Source organism: Ooceraea biroi, chromosome 6, assembly GCF_003672135.1.
Source record: "Ooceraea biroi isolate clonal line C1 chromosome 6, Obir_v5.4, whole genome shotgun sequence".
Lineage (NCBI taxonomy): Eukaryota > Metazoa > Arthropoda > Insecta > Hymenoptera > Formicidae > Ooceraea > Ooceraea biroi.
In genome coordinates this window covers 8803379-8822891 of record NC_039511.1, presented here as the reverse complement: position 1 = coordinate 8822891, position 19513 = coordinate 8803379, and the positions used below count along the sequence as shown (strand labels likewise).

The window sequence follows — 19513 nt, the reverse complement described above, 5'->3', positions numbered from 1 at the left end:
GTTCTCAGATCGAAGAATGCGTGATATGTTCAGACCGCAAGGCGGACGTGCTGTTCCGTCCATGCGGGCACATGTGCGCCTGCGAGAGCTGTGCATCCCTGATGAAGAAGTGCGTACAGTGCCGGGCCCAGATACAGCACATGGTACCATTCTCGGTCTGCTGCGGTGGCGGAGGTGCCGTCACTTACGTGAAGGGGTGCAATGCCTCAGGTACATCGCATTCACAGTCCGCCCTCTCGACAGAGAGTCGCCTTTGATCTATCTAATCGCATCTAATGCATCGAACTGTTCTTGTGAAACGTGGCGATTAGATAGTTCGCTACGAAATACGCTACTGAATTACGCGAAATGCGTATCGAACCATTCCCACGCTGTGTTATAGGTCACATCTGCACGCATATTTTTTAATGGATAATGTTAAGCCAAATAAACGGGGTTGGAAAGGATAAATTATATTTCACAACTGCAACTGATGAACTCATTTTTATTATCCATTAAACTGAATTTAATTGGGGATTCTTTTTAACTTTAGCTTCCCACACGGGAGTGCCTGATGAAACTGTGGAAAGCCCGTGAAAATTGAAAGTGTGGGAAGCTAGGGTTAATTAAGAATTACTTTAGTATCTTGATGTACAAAAGACAGAATTATTAGACTGCGAATGGAAATACGAATTACAATAAATTCACAACATTCGTCGGCAATGTCGCCAGAAAATTGTACTTGTTCGTTCTTAACTAACCTTTGTGTCTCGAAGGAACGGTATCCGAAGACAAGGAGGATCCTGAAGAAGAGCCGACGCCCTCGAACAACACCGGCACCGGGGAAGCTCTCCTAATGAACAACGGCAGCCGAGACACTTCTCACAGCGACATACAAAAACTGCAGCAGCAATTGCAAGACATCAAGGAGCAGGTACGTGTTCCCTTTGCGTCCCGCTTCGTTATGCGTCGCTTTAATGAAACGAATAATTTCGTTTGCGCTGAAGAAAGAAGTCCGTGCTACGTACAATTACCCTTCGTTCTCGCGGAACCGGAATACGTTTTCTCTCTGCTAAGTTCCGATCCTTTTTGCCATGAACACCACAATAACTTTAATTATCACTCTGTGTGTGTGTTTAATGTCACATGTTTTAATCAGCTTTTAAAAACATCCACGAAATTATGTTAGAAATACAAAGAGGCTTATTTCTTACTCGATATTACTTATGAATAAACTTTATAGAAAATTGAAAAAATAATCATCATTAAATATAAAAGAATTATTAAGAAAAAATTTAAATTAATTGTAATCCGATGCAACTTGGAGCGAGCAATGAAGCTTGAATCGTAAGATGGATCCGTGCATGATGAACAGATCTAATTCTGACAGAAAATCTTATTATTGCAGACCATGTGTCCGGTGTGCCTGGATCGTCTGAAAAACATGATCTTCCTGTGCGGACACGGTACCTGCCAAATGTGCGGCGACCGGATGTCGGAGTGTCCGATATGTCGCAAGGCGGTTGACAAGCGAATTCTGCTCTACTAAAAATAAAAGACCGCCGGGCGTGCTGGACTACTCTGAAGAGGATTACACGCGATGGCCGAATTACATTCGCGGCTACATGACATTTAGCGAAAAGAAAAGTCGTTTCGACAGAGTTACGTCAAAATTGAGACGCAAATCGATATCGTCTCCCTAGGATGAATGATTCGAACGATATAATATTCAAACAATTATAACAATAATGGAAACGAAGAATAGCGCATTTAAATGTTGAATGACGATTATCTTCGTTCAGTATGAGTTACAGTAATTTTTATATACAGATAAGGTATAAGCGCGACGAGTGTATAGAATACGCGGTAAAGAATGCGCACAATTACTATTTAATAATATGAAAACAATTCGTTGCATGCGGTATATATATAAATGATACGTTATGATGTTAAAGTTTCATCTCATATATATAATTACGTTAAGGAGCAAGTGTGACATATATTTCCATCAAGCTTTTCCCAGAGCTTTTATTTATGAGCACTGTTAATTTAGCGCATAATTAAAATTTGAGAAAAAAGATTAGTGTAGACATTAGGGAGCCTTCTCGAATGTTTTTTGATATATACATATATATATAAGCAATGCCATTTTAAACGGACATCCATTTCGAATAGCAGTTTCCATTTATCTAGTAAGATTAATCATAAATTAGTAAAAAATTAATAAGGAAAATATCGCACGTTTATGTGTGTACTCCATATTTCTTGAAAAGTATTAAAATAAAAAACATTATAAGATCATAATTTAAATCATTATTTATTAAATATTCCACAATCTACTAAAACATGATGTTATTCATAATTATATCAATTGATAGAAATTTTCGATGCAGTGGCAAATCTGCCAGTAAACTAACAAATCGTAAGCTGTAACGTTCTCAATTTTTCTTGATTTTCAAAATTTATTTTGTTAAATAATAATTATGTTAATTTGTATAAGATTTAGGCTCATTTTACTTTTTATCTGTATTTATTTTTGGAAGATATTGTTAGACTGTTGTACATAAATGTCTAGTTATGTGAACTTTAATAATAATAACAAATGAAAATAAATTATATATCTGTAAATTAATTTTTTATAAAAATGACCGTCGAAAATATTCATGTTTTCTTGGCAACATAGATTTGCCACTGGTACATAACGATTTTAGTTCTACTTACAATGATTATATATTATATACCGGCAAAAATCATTACATCATCTTCCTTTTCCCCGATTTTAATTACGCATTTCTTGTATACATTTCATATATCTATATTCACGCTTTTCTTTATATATTAATTCCGAATATGAATAGCAAATGACAATTTCATCACATTTGATTTCCACTTTATATTGTATTGAATTACTCCCGACAGAGAGAGAAAGAGAGAAGTAGCAATCTTATTTACACATTGACATATATATATATATATACAGACATGGTAATTTGAAAAAATCTTGGAAAACGAAGATAAATGAATGTATAAAATACGATTATTCATACTCACATATTATTCCTGCTTTAATAGTTTCTATTAATTTTGCTACTCTTTCTACTTAATATATTGCTTTACATATATACATCAATATGCATGATGAACAATACGTCACAATGCAAATTACAGTTATCATAAATACGACCAAGTTACATTGCAAACATGTCTCGTATAACAAAAATTCTGGTACTGTATTATTAATTGTTTTAATTTGTATGGTATCTCGTAATTAAATAAAAGAATTTTATAAACTTGCACATTATTTATTGTAATTTAGTTTGCATTTTCTCTTTAAACATAAAATCGTTGCTCAAGGGACGGTGAATAAATAAAGGACGATATGTATACGAAAAATTATTTATTTTTTCCGGGAATTTAAATCTCATATACATATAAAGCCACATTTATGTGTAATAACTGAATTTATACAGAGTTTTCTGTTCATTCGTCCTCTTGGAGTTGGATAACGTATGAGTACGTGGCTAAAAATCTACAAAGAAAATAGTCGAATTTACACGCGCGATATGAACATTCATCCCAGTCTCGTACCGTTAGCTATCCCTAAATCCAAAGACTGCACTGCGCCTTCCGTTAAAAGGATTCTCGTATTTTACTTTTATAGACAATTCGTATAAAAGACTATCTCACGCATTCGCACGACACGTTCGCAGCGCTATAACGGCACTTACCACGTTGTAGAAATTAGACCGAATACAGAGTGGCGAATCAGATTCGCGGAAACTACTTCGTCAGGAGAAATAACGACCGGATACGAAACACAATAAAGGTATTCGCTCAGAAAAAAAGAAAGGTGTGTACTCGTTTCTGTGAACACAACGATAGAAAAGCACGTTCCGTTTCCATATGTATATGGATCGCTAAATAATTTACTATGAACAGGCGCTGGGGCATGTGCGTAAGCATACATATCTTGATATTATTATTATATTAAATATTTTAATTACATTAATTTAATAGCTTTCTCTATATTTGTTCTCTGTGTCTTTAATGATATTTAGTCAAATACGACAATGAAGGCTGCCGCAGAACTGCGTGACAGGCTATATATATATAAAATTTTATTGTTTCTTTTTCTTGAATCTTCCTTGTTTGCAGTTTAATCGAGCTAGACTATCATTGATTAGAGCTAAATTTTAATCTCTTCGCGACCCATCTTATCATTATATGATCGACCCTGTAAGCAGGAAGAGTTACGTCTCTCGGATTCATTTCAATTCAGCGCGACGGCAGCAATCGCTCTCGTTAGTGGGTCGCGAAGGAAAAAGCGCACTACCTTTAACATTCAGAAGACGAGTTGAGATTGGGTGGGGAAAGTTTCTTGGTTCGCGTGAGGCGGTCCAACTCTGCCGCTGCGTCGTTACACATCGTCGCCTTGTCCACCGGCGTAGCGTCTACGGCACGAGATGATCTCTCTCAGTAATTTCGTCATGAACAACGGTCGTTATCTACGTACCGAGTTTCATCGGGCTCGTGCCCACGTTGCCCGGTGTCCCCGGTGAACCCGGCTGCACCCCGGTCTTCTTGTAGAGGAGAGAATTGAAGAAATTAGCTAGGACACCCTCTCCGGATGGCGTGGCGCCGGTGCCTTTGGGATCCAGCTTCTTGTTCGGCGACGCCACCTGCGTGCAAAACCGTTAGCGTCCGTCGGGGAAGCGAGTACTCGCTCTTGTGAATCGGACAGATCATACCACATAGATTAGAACATGCTTTCAAATGTTAACTGCGATAACCACGTGAGACGATGGAATCGGCTGGAATCGAAATTACTGCTGGCTGTTATGAATGATGAGACGTTACGTACAATGGAGTATCTGGGGGAATTCCTGTTTAACAGAGTTTATCGGCATCCTCTATCGGTAGAGATATTAAAACTGTTGTACGTTAAACGAAACAAGTGGAATCGAGCGAATGGTGGATAAGATGAGACTTCACTCTCGCTGTGTTAATGCAACGTTACCGTTCTATTAAATGATCTTTTAATACTTAAGCAATGTGGATTTCTAAGAGGCGTAAGCTCTAACGAAGGACACGAAAGTACATTTACTTTTACATGGAACAAATGGATGGAACGACTGTACAGATGAACGAAACAGCTGTGTGAATACTATATACTGTACAGTAAATGATCCACACGCACGCACGCACACACAGAGCTCATGATATCGTACGTCGGATGAGATTAGTGGTTCGCTCGTGCGACTCAGTAACTGCGACGAGGAAATTAGAGATTATGCTGTGGTTTCGTGATTCGACACGCAACATGAAGAGAGCATGCTCCATTTATAAATGGTATAAACCTGTATAATTGGCCCGGGGCTTGCCTGGTTCCGAGTGGTGGGTGAACGAGTGGGATCCTTCAGACCGGACAGAGCTGCCTGCTGCCGCGCGAGGAAAGCTTGCTCCTCCTCCGCTTGCACCTCCATTTCCCTAGCGACACACTGAACCAACAGTGATAAAAATTAAACGCTCGGTCATGCCACAACGAGACAATTATACATCACGTCACGGATGAAAGCAACGCTAGAGCATACTTTCCGATTCGTCGCCGGCTGCGCGATCACATCGCGATAATAATCGTTCGCCTTCATCGATTGCAAGTTCTCGTGCAAGATACTAATCTTCTTCATGTTGTCCCAACCAGCGGGTCTACAAATAATTCGTTTCGTTAACGTACTCGTGCGCGATCGCTCGCGAATGGAGTGTACTTACATAAGTACCGCGTCCTTCTCGACGACCAGGGCCGGCGTTCTGAATGGTAAAGAGTAAATCCTATGCGTAAGATACTTATAGAGCAAATCACAGTTCTTGTCCTCCTTCGCCGATGTGTAAAACAGACCCGCGCCGTACTGCAGGCAAAACCGCCTGATCCACTGTTGCATGAAGTCAAAGTGTTCGTCTCTAAGAAACAAACGGAGCCAATAAACACATATAAGAGCTGATAAGCGTCAATGATCCTAGGTTACGGTTAATCATTCGTCAACTCTCACTTGTAATCCTGTTCCTTCTCGAGAGTGGACATGTAATCGGTCTTCGTTATGACCACGACGACGTCCAGGCCCAGATTGGTCGTAAGTACTCCTTCCGGCAGAGGTAAACCCTCAGTGGTGTCATCGTCCAGGTTACGACTGGTACGTCGCAGGGGACTTCCAGGATCCAGCTCGTCTCCTGGTTCTGTATAATCCTGCCACTTCTTAATATCTGAAGGAATCAAATTGCGCATGATATTTTTCAAAAAAATATTTAAAATTATCTATTAACAAAAGCACATTGAATCTTATTCTCCTTATGCCTTGTATTGATTTTAATAAGATCTGAAAGTTAAATCCAGCAAAATACAATAAAACGATCAAAGCAACGAGGAATATTCACGTTAACGTTCAAGCATGGATGCGCAATATGCTATATATTGGTAATGTCCGATTCTACTTACTAAGCTGCCTGCACCATTGCCTAGTGTCATTATCTAAGGGTAATTTGTCAATGTGATCGCCTAATAACGCCGCCCATGATTGAAGCTGATCGATAATGGCCCATGGCGTGGTCATGGCAGCAACTAACATAACAAGCGTATGTGGAAACCTCTCCTTGTTCAGAGCAAATCTCAAGAGATTCGCGTGACCCGGGTCTCCGTCCAGGACCCATACCGACAGCCGTGTGTGATCTGCAAGAAATATCACATATCGTGTCATCGATCAGAGTATCAACCGAGCATCCATTTCTATACCAACCATCTCTGTAATCATCCCTCACGTCGATATACGCGAACTCCAATCCGGAACCTTTCTTTGGGTCCTCCACGCCTTGCAATTTGGCTATAAGCGTTGTCTTTCCACTCTCATTGTCACCTGTCAAAAAAATCGATCAAACGCATTTGTAATCGCGCAAAAAATCACCAGAGTAACACGAACACCAGCTTTCCTGCTATTTACACTTGCACTTGCAATCAATAATTTGTAATAAAATACACCTTTTCTTGCGTAACGCTCGAAATGCGCGTCAGCATCGCGCGCAAACGACAACGAAAATATTACGCTGGTATAACCTTTTGTTGCACCGCGCAGCGTTGAAAGTACGAAAAAAATAGCGACGAGAGGACCGATTTGTTCCCGATGACTAAGTAGCACAGATATGGCGATGTGGGACTTTCTTTCCGCCGATGACACATGCGTCGAGCGACGATGAAGACACTTAATATGCATGCTACATCGACGCACGAGCGATCGGATCCGCGCGCGCGGTATCGTCGGCGCTTACCTAGGACGAGGACGTTCTTGTTCGACGGCAGCTTGTTGTTGCCGCTGTTCTGCACTTCCCCCAGAATAGACGACCTGCGAAGCATACGGTAACATTGGGTGAGAGGCGGTTTCAACGCAGTGTCGGACGCAGCGATTTTTCTCACGCAGCGCGACGTGCCGTGCGAAAGGCGTTCCTCGCGCTGTCGCGCGAGGTGCGGAACGAACGGCGGTTTCGCGGTGCACTTGGCGATACGCGGCGAACGTCGGGCGAACCACAACAGCACGTACCACAAGTTGTCCTTATTGTCGACGTCCTCTTTCTTTTTCGCCTGAAAGCCATTGCTCTGCAACATCGTATCAACCGTCGCCGCTGCCATCATCATTCATTTGACAGGAATAAGGGTATCGATTGCGCGCTCGAGCGGGGGCGCGCGGGTGGTGCTGCGGAACGCAGAATCGATAGTCTCGCAGTGCGATACCGATTAGTCGACTCTGAACTATTTGATATTACGGTTTGTGATTGTCGACTCGATTGATTCATACGATCGATCGAAGCTTATCTATCCGATCTGAGAACACGGATAGGCGAGACTTTGAATAAATTTAGAAAAATCAAAGGATTTTTCTGCGCAACCAAAGATCTATTAAAAAAATCACTCGTTCCATCGGTAATACAGACGACTCCAGCTTCTTTAATTCGTCACTCAATTACACATATACATACACATTCATTTTTTTAATGCTGGAGCTGCTAGTGAACTTCTTCGCGATGGTGCTGCCATCGCACAAACTTTGCACAATAAAATGCTTTTTACAAAAATTTGGCAATTTGTACGCAGAAAATTGCGGTTGTCCATGCTCGGGATAAAATAAAGGAATATAATGAAGCTTTTCGAACTTTGATCTATTACCAATATATCTTTTTTATTACGCTTCTAAAGTCACTTCGAAAAGCTTCATTATATTCCTTTCTTTTATCCCGAGCATGGACAACCGCAATTTTCTGCGTACAAATTGCCAAATTGTTATAAAAAGCATTTTATTGTGCAAATGGCAGCACCATCACGAAGAAGTTCACTAGCAGCTCCAGCATCCCCTTAAATTGTATATTAAATCATAGAGATGTGGTACATATTATTTATTGAATCCAACTCGAAATCAGTCTAAAACTGATGATCGTTTCACACATGCGTGTCACATCTCAACTCGCATAATATTCTTTTAGATATTCGGCTTTAGGTTTCAGTATCACTTTATCTTTAAGACTGACCACCCAGCCCGGCTCCAGACCGTGGAACAATTGCCGCGGATCTTTGCGCGCGCACAACATCTCGTAATCAGGATCGTCCTCGATTTTCGGTAATTCGTAGCCGTACTTTTGCGCCAGCACCAGTCGTTCCTGAGAGACTTTTTCGGGATCGGCCAAATATCCTCTCATAGTGGCACTGGAGTAATACTCCAAGCAATCCATTGTTGGCAGGAACCTACGTGGTATCGGTTCACCTGTGTGTCATTAAAAAAATGTCTATAACACAAGATTTTGGGTACTGATTACTGTACAAGCTTATCTCGACTAAGAATTTTTCAAGATAATCCGTTGGAAAAGTAACCTGTGCTGAAAAACTGTTCCGTATCGCACATGGCCTGGAGGCAGCGCATGTCGTAGTAAGCAGTAGTGATTACGCCACCGTTCCTTTCAATCGCCGCGATTACAGGTTCGGATGCCCATTGTACCTCTATATTTAATTTGGCTTTGAAACAGTGCGAGCCCTAGAAAGTAAAGTTTCTTCACATTGATATCAGTACGAGATTACAGACTCTAAACACATATTGTGTAAAGATCCAGAATGAGTAAAATACAGTATCATGGAATATCACCTCATCTGTTAAATGAACACCTGCATGTTTCCAATTTACATTGATATTATATAAACCAGTGTTTATTAATGACAGCAGATCAATGGGCTTTGTTATATCCAGCCGATTTGTGTCAACAAACATTTGCAGCTGTTTTAAAGAAAGCGGTGGATATTCTCGTCTGAAACTAAGAATTAAAGAATGCAATTTTGCTTTTAGGCACTCGACATACATACTTTATAATCATACGATTAGATATAATCGAGCAATTAAATTTTGGAACTTACTGGTGACCCTTGTAGTAAGGCTCGTAGCTAAACCTCAAGTAAAAAGGGTTGTTTCCAGACTCGTAACCCAGACGCATGTAATTTTGCCTCTGGTAAGAACCTTTTTGCGTTGCACTGTGCCGGTTACCACCATGTTGACCTCTACCACGTTTCTGTGTAGAGATAAATATAGATAGAATTAAAATTACAGCAAAGCAGCACATTAATAATGCCTCGCTAAAAGTACATATAAACACAAGAGTTTGGGATACAATCCAGGGATAAAGTTAGATAAGTAGTTATAAATTTATGCAGATTCGTCATCTCTCTATAAAATTATTTACAATTTATTCACAGGATATGTATAATAAAGTATATTTTCTATGCTATGATATCTTACTCTCTTCTGTAATGCACCAGGATTATCTCGAATGTTTCCCAGTGACACCCTAGGTAACACTCGTAACATAGACAGTGCTAAATCCTTTCCACTTTTCCCAGCCATGTCGACGTAATTAACTCGTTTGACAATAAATTCGTATTTTCTTTATATACACCTATGCAGATACTATTTTCACGTAATTCGGCAATTCCTAACCTAATCTCAAGCTATCGTGGCTATCGTACAACGACATGAGCGACATCCATCCGAAAGGCTGAAACCGAAACAGCAAGCACAGTGATAGCATACTCCGTGTGTATGTATTCCTTGAATATTACGTAACACGCAATAATTTATTTAAAAAATTATTATTGTATATGGCACTGGAAAGATATTAATTATTTCTAACTCATACACATAGGTAGGTAGATAAATAGATAGCGAAAGAAAGAGAGAGAGGACATTAAGAAAGTAAAAATATATTAACAAACTAAACTTTCGCGCGCATTCGAAAAATACAGTTTCATGTTTTTTAATTACGTCATCGTGTAAAAGGTACGCTCTAAAATAATACACATAAAAAGTACGGGATAAGAAATTCTGGTAAAGATTTAAACATGGCTATGATCCTAATATATAATTAATTAACTTACAAAACTTTTAGCTGTAGCTCTGTTTATTCCCAATAACATTTTGCAAGTATTTTGCTAAGAATTTGCTCAGAAATGTTGCAAACAAAATGGCAACAATTAAGGTGAGTCCTCATTTGTTTCAATATTGGTAGCAAAGAAACACGAAAACAGCAACTTTACAGCATCTTTGGGGCAACAGTTGCGGTGAAAAATATATAATTATGGCATTATGTCAACAAAAATGTGGCAAAAGTTAATTTCTGTCATTATAGCAACATGACATAATTGCATATATTAGCAATAATTGCCAGCAAATAGATTGCACTATTTTGCTTTAGCAAAAAATGTTATCTGGGTTAGAAAGAAAATACGTAAAGGATTGTACAGAATTCTCTTTTATTACGCTTCTAAAGTCACTTCGACAAGCATCCTCATATTCCTTAATTGTGTCCCCACCCTGCGAAACTGCGATTTTGTGCGTACAAATTGCGAAATTTTTATAAAAAGCATTTTATTGTGCAAATGGCAGCACCATCGCGAAGAAATTCCCTGGTCACTCCAGGGCACATATTATGATACTGTTCGGAAACGATTCCGATCGGAATGATTTCGTTTTCCTCACATTTTTCCCTAGAAAAAAGAAATAGAAAAACAGGGAAGAAAGGGACAAATGTGGAAAAAACGGAATCATTTCGATCGGAATCGTTTCCGAACAGTTTCATAATATGTGCCCAGGATCACCTTAACATTTATCATAATTATATATTAGTTGGCAAATAAGTTCGTTCGGTTTTTGCTTCGGTGCAACTTCTTTCCAATTCACTCTTGTTTTTCTCGACACTATCGCGCAACTTCAGAGTGCATTTGAAAGTACATGTTTCACATAACCTTTTTGTAAATTTTGGTTTAACTAATATCAATATTGTGTGTGCTGCGTAGCTGTAAAAATGGAAGTAAATAACGTGCATTATCGTCATATTTTGCTCTATTATTTCAAGAAGAGCAAACGAGCTGCAAAGGCTCATAAAAAGATATGCCGTGTTTATGGAGATGATGCCTTAACAGAACGCGTATGTCAAAAGTGGTTCGCCAAATTCCGTTCTGGAGATTTTGACGTCAATGATGCGCCTCGCTCCGGTCGCCCGATCGAGATTGATTCAAGTAATGTCAAAGCTATCATCGATAAAAATCCATCCCAATCGGTGCGAGAGATTGCTACAGCACTTAATATATCTCATACAAGCGTAGAAAACAATTGCGCCAACTGGGATACGTTTCTCGGCTCAATGTGTGGGTGCCGCATGAATTAACCGAGGCCAACTTGGCCACTCGCATATCCATCTGCGATTTGCTGCGGAAACGTCAAGAAAACGATCCATTTTTGAAGCGGTTAGTGACAGGAGATGAAAAATGGGTCGTCTATGAGAATGTAACGCGGAAAAGATCATGGGGACACAGCAGCGAGCCACCACAAACAACCTCGAAGGCAGGATTGCATCCGAAGAAGATCATGCTCTCCGTATGGTGGGATTTCAAAGGTGTCATTTACTACGAGCTGTTACCGTCAAGAAAAAACGATTGATTCAACCACATACTGCTCGCAGTTAACAAAATTGGACCAAGCACTCCGCAAAAAACGTCCAGAATTGATAAATCGAAAAGGTGTTGTCTTCCACCACAATAACGCCAGACCTCACACATCATTGACAACTCGGAACAAATTACTCAGTCTTGGCTGGGATGTTTTGCCTCATCCTGCGTATTCACCGGACCTGGCCCCTTCCGATTATCATTTATTCCGGTCGTTGCAGAACTCTTTGAACGGAAAATCTTCAAGGATGAAGAGAACGTCAAAAGACACCTGGATTGGTTTTTCGCCGATAAGCCTCAGATGTTTTACGAACGCGGCATAATGAAGTTGGTGGGAAGATGGCAAGTCATCAATAAAAATGGTCAATATATAATTGATTAAAATTTATTTTGTGTATCAAAAAAATTGTATTTTATTCCACCTTAAAAAACCGAACCAACTTATTTGCCAACCCAATATTTCTATAACCTATGGTCAAACAAATTGAATCATATATATTTAATATGGATTTTATTTAAACAAAACGACAAAAAGCACCTATACGTCAGGAATTGGAAAAAACAAAAAAGCGAGCTTGGCAAATTATATATATATATATATATATAATAACAAATAATTATATATATATATATATCAATTATAATTATTAATAAAAATTAATAATAATTATTTGCAGCTACATTATGAAATAAAGTAATATTTTGCAGCAAAAGGATGTATAGAACATAAAATAATACAAATGCCATACATTTTTTTAATATATCTATATCATTATGTGCAAGAATCAAAACAATGTGTCTCGTTCTGTATTTCCGACATATTTGCCGAGAGAATACGGAAGTTTATCTCATTTAAATCTAATGTATCAGTTATGTAACGTTGATATCTATTTGTTAATATTGTTAAAGAATTGTCGGCTGAGGATTTACCACCATTATGTCTGGTTCCCTCTATGACTTTCATCCCACTTGCAAATTGCAATTTAACAGAATCTTTCGCAATCACGTCCTTAAAATCAAATCATTATTATTATTTAGTATCAACAAAACTGTCCAGGTAGCATAACAATCCAAAAGACATCGCAAAGACGTCCTTTAGATATCTTTTAATAAAAGATTTTTATGCTACCTGGGTGCATTACAGCTATAAATATCGATTCTTATAAATAAACATATATGCCATAATCGTTAATGCAATTCAACTGTCTAAATTATAAATAATTTATTATCAAATGGCAAAAATAACATGACTCACTGTATTGTTGTAATCAATTTTTTTCGAAGTATCAGCGCACAAAATACTCGTTTCCGGAATATTGCTGAAAAATATTGCACAATCCTGGGAGGCTATCGCTGCTGTCTGACCCGACAACGTACCCGTCAGCTGAGTAATTTGATTAATTTTCGCCTGACTTAATAAACATTCTCGTATTTTCATACTATTCATTTTATACATATTACGTCCCGCCAAAGGAGCATAATATAAATCTAAAATATTTTCGACGAATATTAAGTTATGAAAACTAACAAAATATAGAAGAGTTTTTCACATTTATGCGCTCTTATCAACACATAAAATATATATGCACATGAATAAATATGGCGAAATTGCATAATGCGCAGACACAAATTAAAATTTAAGAGTTCTACTAGTTTCGCAGTGTGACGTAAACGCAGTATGACTCACATAATAATAAAAACAATTCCGTTCTAAAATATTTACCTTCGTAAACGAGCGTTAAGCCGAGAATACCATCATGTAAAGTAAAACTTTGGTTGTCTATAGTGAAATTTGTATCAGTCGCCTTCATGGAATCCGATTCGATCCTGCAGAATTTCGATCCCGAAGAATGCGCATTGTATATCACTAAACCGAAGCCAGCCGTATCGGACATAAATACCTGCACCACGATTTAATAAAAGTAAATTTCGAGGCATGCATGTACGTGTCAGCAATTACAAAATATGACATAATATTTGAATATATATATGTAATATACCAACCACCATATTATTTTGGAAATTTGAGCAGGTTGAGATAGAAACGGTAAGTGCCGTCAACAAGCTGGCACCATTTTCATTAGCAGCAACGTCATCCGGGATTACAATGCGTTTAACTAATGTATCACTCGACAGATCGAAGATCAACAGTTGAGCGGGACAAACCTTATCAGCCCCGATTTTGCCACAGTCCAAAACGAACAGGTGATTGCACTTAATCTAAGGTAAATGTGAACATACACATTACGCAGATTATTATTATGAGTGTATAAGTGAAGAAATTGAGCCTTTATTACAAAAAATAATAAATATATCTTCAATCTTGGAAATATTTATCATCTAATTTTCTAATACTTTTCTTCCTCTATCGGGCAACTGACGAATACCCTCTCAAAAAAAGAGAAAGTATAAATAGAGACTCCATCAATTTCGTCAAACAAAAAAAAACATCGAATTAATTTATACACCTAATATATGTATATATATTATCATATTAGCACACTTGTAATGTACGTGTGTAAATGTGAATAGTTACACGTGAAATATATTATCTTGTCGCTTTTTTTATTACTTTTAAAACTTACAAACACCCGATAAACGCTAGTAATGCCTTCGCATGTTCCAGTGTTCCACCACGACCAATTTGGATAGGGGCGAAGAAGTGGACCTCCATCTCCCATTTTCTCAGTGACCGTCATCAGACTAGCAGGCACACCATCTTCTCTTACGGAAGTGACAAATATTCTACCGTCTAAAATTCGTTCAGAAATCAAATTCATCTCGCATTGATGGATAGATATTGCAATTTATAATGATTGTGATTTCGGATTGTACATTAAAAATGTATAGATCGTGACTGACGTTAAATATCACAATAACAAACTTTTCTACACGTGTAGATCTTTTAAAAGTATCATCAATTCTTCGAGTAGCATTTATCTACCTCTTGCTACGTCCACATCATACAAAATACACGAGGTAGCATTATAATTGCCACTTAGTATCGCCCGTTGTTTCTGCTGCGGACTGTCCCATACGAAATCAACGTAGTTCCACTCGAGTATGACATCCAGATTTACCGCAATCGCCGTCGACAGAATTGATGTGACGAAGAACAGAATATGCCTCATTTTTACCGTAACAGATAAAATCAATTACGCTTATATATGTTGAAAAAGATAATGTAATTAAACTATGTTGAAAACACGTGTATCCAACAAATACAGATTATGGCAGTTGTATAATATGGAGTAACATATAATATAATAAATGTTATCCCGTGTTAATATAACATTAGTTGAATATAATTACAACTTTTGCTTTACAACTTTCACTCAAGTGAAACATTATACAATAACGCGTACGTTACTTTTAAGACAATACTTCCACAACTGTGTTTACTGGTATATTACTTACAGTATTTACACTAACCAATATTTATAGTATATGCTGACAATGTAAAACATTTCTCAGGAAGGTCTTATGTGAATAATAAGCAGACAAACGCGATAAGTCCATTTAAGTCGACTAGATGTTGTAATGTAGTGTAGTTATGATAATAGTGCATATATAATAAATTACAGTCTATCTTATCACTAAAATACTAAGTACGCAAAATAAGGTATTTTACATAATAATAACGTAGTTATGTTTCGTTTTCCTTTTTGTAGTATCAGTGCCTCTGACATTGTTACTATTGCATATTTTCATACTTACAACATTGCGCATTTATAACATTTAAAACATCAATATTAGAAAATATTGAATTAATCGGGAATTTCAACCGCCTTAACAATTAAATTCAACGCAAAACTCGGCATTAAGAATTAATACAAAATTTTGCATTACTGAAAACAACGTGCAGAAATTTTAGGCAGGATTCAGACACAAAATTTAACTTTGTACTAATTTTTATGCAGAGTTTTGTGTATGAATTTTATCGACCGCCTTAAGAATATTTTGTTGCAATAGTGCTCCAACTTGTAAATACTTATGTATACATAAAAGTTTCAAGGAGATCATCAAGTTAACTGTTGTAACAACATATTCTTGAGACCAAATCAAGACAAAAAATCCTGTACCACTTTTTCTTCCGACAAACAGTTATCGAGATATTGTAAGCTAAATATTGAAAAAGTTACCAAGTTTTCCTAGAATATCTCAAAAAGTATTAAGTAAATAAAAAACTGTTTCGGACGACAGTTTCAAATTAATTGATAGAAAAAGATGATACAATAAAAAATAGAAGTTTCCATTAAAAAAATTAAAGTTGACCTCGATCTTACCTTAGCACCACCAAATCAAACTGATAAGACTAATAAATAGACCTTTTTAAACCCTACAATTTTTGCCTGAACATGCTGTTTTTCGAATACGATCCCTCCAAGTTATTCCAAGGTTCCGATCTTTTTAAAGCATCCCATATATAAGTGTTCAAGTAGAGATATCTATATCATATAACTTTGAGTGCAAGAATTTCATTTAAGTGTATATTTTATTTATTTAATGATAATAAAACTCGTGTGTGTGTGTGTGTGCGTGTGTGTGTATGAAAATATTTACAATTGGGACAGTATTTGTAGAATTTCTAAAGAATTGGATATTGTTGATACGTCTGAGAAAACATTTGTAAAATCTCGCGTGTTTCTCGAACCAAGAAATAACCAATCACGCTTTATTCGATACATCGCGAAGAGATAATCAGAATGACACAACCGGCTCTGTATAGTTAGCAGATAAATATGATAAATCTTATTTGTTTTATTACAATCGTCTGGGAAAGTTTAGGAAACCACTTTTAGAGTTTGGGAAATAATAGTTTTTTAATAATTAATGAAAATTAGTTGAGCGTATAGTTAGCAGACATCTTTCCAAATAATTTTCTTTTTCGCTTCTTTCAACACCAAATCATTTGGGAAATACGCCTGTAACGTTTTGAAAGTTTGGGAAATAATACCCAGATAACACACACGTTCAAAATCGGGACATAAGACATCTTTTCGACATCTTTTAGACACTATATATCTTAAAATGTCGAAACTAAAAAAATGTCCAGACAAAATGTGAAAATGTGAAGCCAAAAATCTAGAGATTTTTTGACCCTACATAACGAAGGCCGTGTTCCAAAATTCACTGCCAGCACTGAAAAGCTATAGTGTACGTGACATAAACTATAGAGTTTCAGTACTGGCAGTGAATTTTGAAACACATCCGTAAAATGTTTATAATCAAGCAGATTTTGCAGCATCGGTGCAATTTATACAAAACCATTTGGACGATATGGATCCGAAGAAGGGCGTTTCTTGGGCGACTGTTTGCTACATGTTTGGAGAGGTCTATAACATAATCTATAACATTACTTCATTTTATATGTTCATATGTTTATCCCACTTCATAAATGTTTCTCAATGTAGGTTCAATACGGTGGTAGGGTTACGGATGATTTCGACAAACGTTTATTAACAACTTTCACACATGTCTGGTTCTGCGACGTACTATTACGACCAGGGTTTGAATTTTATTGAGGATACAGAGTGCCACAAATAAGAAATCTTCAGGGATACGTAGATTATATTGACGGTTTAGAAGCTACCGACACCCCGGAAGTCTTTGGATTACATCCAAACGCCGACATTACTTATCAGATCAACACGGCGAAAGGAATATTTGATACGATTCTCAATGTACAGCCAAAAGAGGGTGGCAAAACTAGAGAGAGGCCGTTGTATATAAATTAGCAAATGATATGTTGTCTAAATTACCCAAACAATACAATTCTTTCAAAGTGAAGGAAGCACTTCAAAGAATGGGACCGTTACTGCCGATGAACATATTTTTAAGGCAAGAAATAGACCGGTGAGCGTTTCTCTTTATCTGTTGCATATAGTAATGAACTAGACATGCTGTTTAGAAAATATTTTTATTACTTGCTCTATAATTAATAATTTTTACAATTTATAATAAAGCATTTATTATAATAGTAATAAAAATTTAAGAAAGTATTCCTTTTCATAATGATGAGTTTTTCAGTATTTCGAGGGTTATTAAAGAAGTACGAAGCACTCTAACGGATTTGAAACTATAGCTATCGACGGTACTATTGTGATGAGCCAAGGTTTGCGAAAATCGTTAGATGCAATGTATGACGCACGCGTACCAGAAAAATGGTTGAAAATATCGTAGGAGTCAGCGACTTTGGGCTTTTGGTACACAGAGCTTTTTTGGAAAGGGACTATCAGTTCAGACAGTGGTGCGCTCATGACCGTCCGAAAGTATTTTGGATGACTGGATTTTTTAATCCACAGGGATTTTTAACAGCAATGAGAGGTGAGAAATCATGCTAATGAAAAATTAACGAATATACTTACATATATTTACATATATTTAAAAATTATTCAATTAATCGAGAGATTTTAAAAGAAGATAAAAGTAGTTATGCAAGACAGAATAATAACTAACAGCTATAAGAAATTTCGTGGTTCTTTTTTAATCTTTCAACTAGATTAAAATACAATAATTTTAGGAAGTGACTAGAGCGCACAAGGGTTGGGCTTTAGATTCCGCGGTCTTGCAAAATGTAACCACACGCTTTAATAAAGAGGACATTAAAAGTCAACCACAAGAAGGAGTTTATGTTCATGGTTTGTTTCTGGAAGGTGCATCGCTCGATCGGAAAGCGGGGAAACTCGTTGAGAGTAGGCCGAAAGTTCTCTATGAACAAATGCCGGTTATTTTCGCAATAAATACCACCGCCGGCAAAGATCCGAAATTATACGAATGTCCTATATATAGAAAACCTCAGAGAACGGATGTGAAATATATAGACTCAATTGATTTCGAAACAGATTATATAATCCCCGACACTGGACTCTCCGAGGTGTAGCTTTATTATGTGATATTAAATAAATAATTAAATAACAAGTGATAATCAAAGATTACTCATATTAGATTTAGGAACAAGTTTTCCAAGTTTGCTCCTTTTTCGAAGAAAACAATAAACATAATGTAGAATTATGAATGTCGGAGCGATTGATCTACTGTTAGATGAGATCACGAGTAAAAGATTGAAAGAGAGAGAAAGAGTGAGTGCCGAAACGATTGATCTAATTGTGTGAAGCGGTGTGTGACTTATTTATGATTGGTTTGTGATTTTAGCAGCATCGTGTAAAAAGCTAAGCATTATGTAAGAAGCATCATATAAAAAGCTAAGCTGGCAAACGCAATGTATGAAAGCGAATGTAATACATGAAAGTGAATGCGGTGCATGAAAGTAAATGCGACGTGTGACAAAAGAAAACGAGATGTGCAATTTTTGAGAATAGTAAGGATACATCTTTAAAAGAACGAACTTTTGAGAATAAGTGTGATATATGTCCTGAAAATGTATCAACCTTTTTTTTAGTTAATATAGCAGAACTATTTTTAATTTTCTTAAGGATCTCTAGGAACTCTTAGGGGTGCATGCAGAACTGTAACGAAAAGGCCATTTTTTAAAAGCTGAGGTACCAACGT

At 37.2% G+C, this 19513-nt stretch overlaps 4 protein-coding genes and 2 long non-coding RNA genes across 8 annotated transcripts in view; 3 read left to right on the top strand and 3 right to left on the bottom strand.

Annotated features, from left to right (window-relative positions):
- Window positions 1-2283, top strand: part of LOC105280806 (E3 ubiquitin-protein ligase MIB1) — a 357459-nt gene extending 355176 nt beyond the window's left edge. Inside the window, exons 13-15 of the mRNA XM_011341617.2 lie at window positions 9-210; window positions 756-913; window positions 1388-2283. Coding sequence (XP_011339919.1) covers window positions 9-210; window positions 756-913; window positions 1388-1528 — 501 coding nt within the window. The 3' untranslated portion in view covers window positions 1529-2283. The remainder of the gene's footprint in view (window positions 1-8; window positions 211-755; window positions 914-1387) is intronic.
- Window positions 2284-3363: 1080 nt separating this feature from the next.
- On the bottom strand, window positions 3364-7705 carry LOC105280807 (cytoplasmic dynein 1 light intermediate chain 1). Of its 2 annotated transcripts, none has more exons than XM_011341619.3 (10): window positions 7563-7705; window positions 7294-7367; window positions 6768-6884; window positions 6470-6700; window positions 6027-6237; window positions 5749-5937; window positions 5571-5685; window positions 5337-5477; window positions 4493-4658; window positions 3364-4430 (listed from the first exon to the last, which is right to left on the bottom strand). In XM_011341619.3, exons 1-10 carry the CDS (start codon window positions 7655-7657, stop codon window positions 4315-4317), a joined length of 1455 nt encoding a protein of 484 aa, XP_011339921.1. In that variant the 5' UTR covers window positions 7658-7705; the 3' UTR covers window positions 3364-4314. The 2 variants fall into 2 exon arrangements, with proteins under 2 accessions (XP_011339921.1, XP_011339922.1); XM_011341620.3 differs by having other exon boundaries at window positions 5361-5477.
- A 691-nt stretch (window positions 7706-8396) lies between these two features.
- LOC105280808 (39S ribosomal protein L15, mitochondrial) lies at window positions 8397-10037 on the bottom strand. Its single transcript, XM_011341621.3, has 5 exons — window positions 9798-10037; window positions 9419-9570; window positions 9153-9318; window positions 8885-9044; window positions 8397-8777 (listed from the first exon to the last, which is right to left on the bottom strand). The coding sequence occupies exons 1-5, from the start codon at window positions 9900-9902 to the stop codon at window positions 8476-8478; spliced, it is 885 nt and encodes a 294-aa protein (XP_011339923.1). The 5' UTR covers window positions 9903-10037; the 3' UTR covers window positions 8397-8475.
- Window positions 10038-10149: 112 nt separating this feature from the next.
- LOC109611058 lies at window positions 10150-10793 on the top strand. Its single transcript, XR_002193378.2, has 2 exons — window positions 10150-10334; window positions 10444-10793. It is a non-coding gene; the product is annotated as an uncharacterized LOC109611058 (long non-coding RNA).
- A 1942-nt stretch (window positions 10794-12735) lies between these two features.
- Window positions 12736-16785, bottom strand: LOC105280809 (major royal jelly protein 1). The gene is made up of 6 exons (XM_011341622.3): window positions 14946-16785; window positions 14587-14753; window positions 14006-14221; window positions 13725-13902; window positions 13257-13489; window positions 12736-13010 (listed from the first exon to the last, which is right to left on the bottom strand). The coding sequence occupies exons 1-6, from the start codon at window positions 15130-15132 to the stop codon at window positions 12774-12776; spliced, it is 1218 nt and encodes a 405-aa protein (XP_011339924.1). The 5' UTR covers window positions 15133-16785; the 3' UTR covers window positions 12736-12773.
- Window positions 16786-16884: 99 nt separating this feature from the next.
- On the top strand, window positions 16885-19293 carry LOC113562067. Of its 2 annotated transcripts, XR_003406627.1 has the most exons (3): window positions 16885-17335; window positions 17416-17857; window positions 18032-19293. It is a non-coding gene; the product is annotated as an uncharacterized LOC113562067 (long non-coding RNA). The 2 variants fall into 2 exon arrangements; XR_003406626.1 differs by having other exon boundaries at window positions 16885-17857.
- Window positions 19294-19513: the final 220 nt, after the last annotated feature.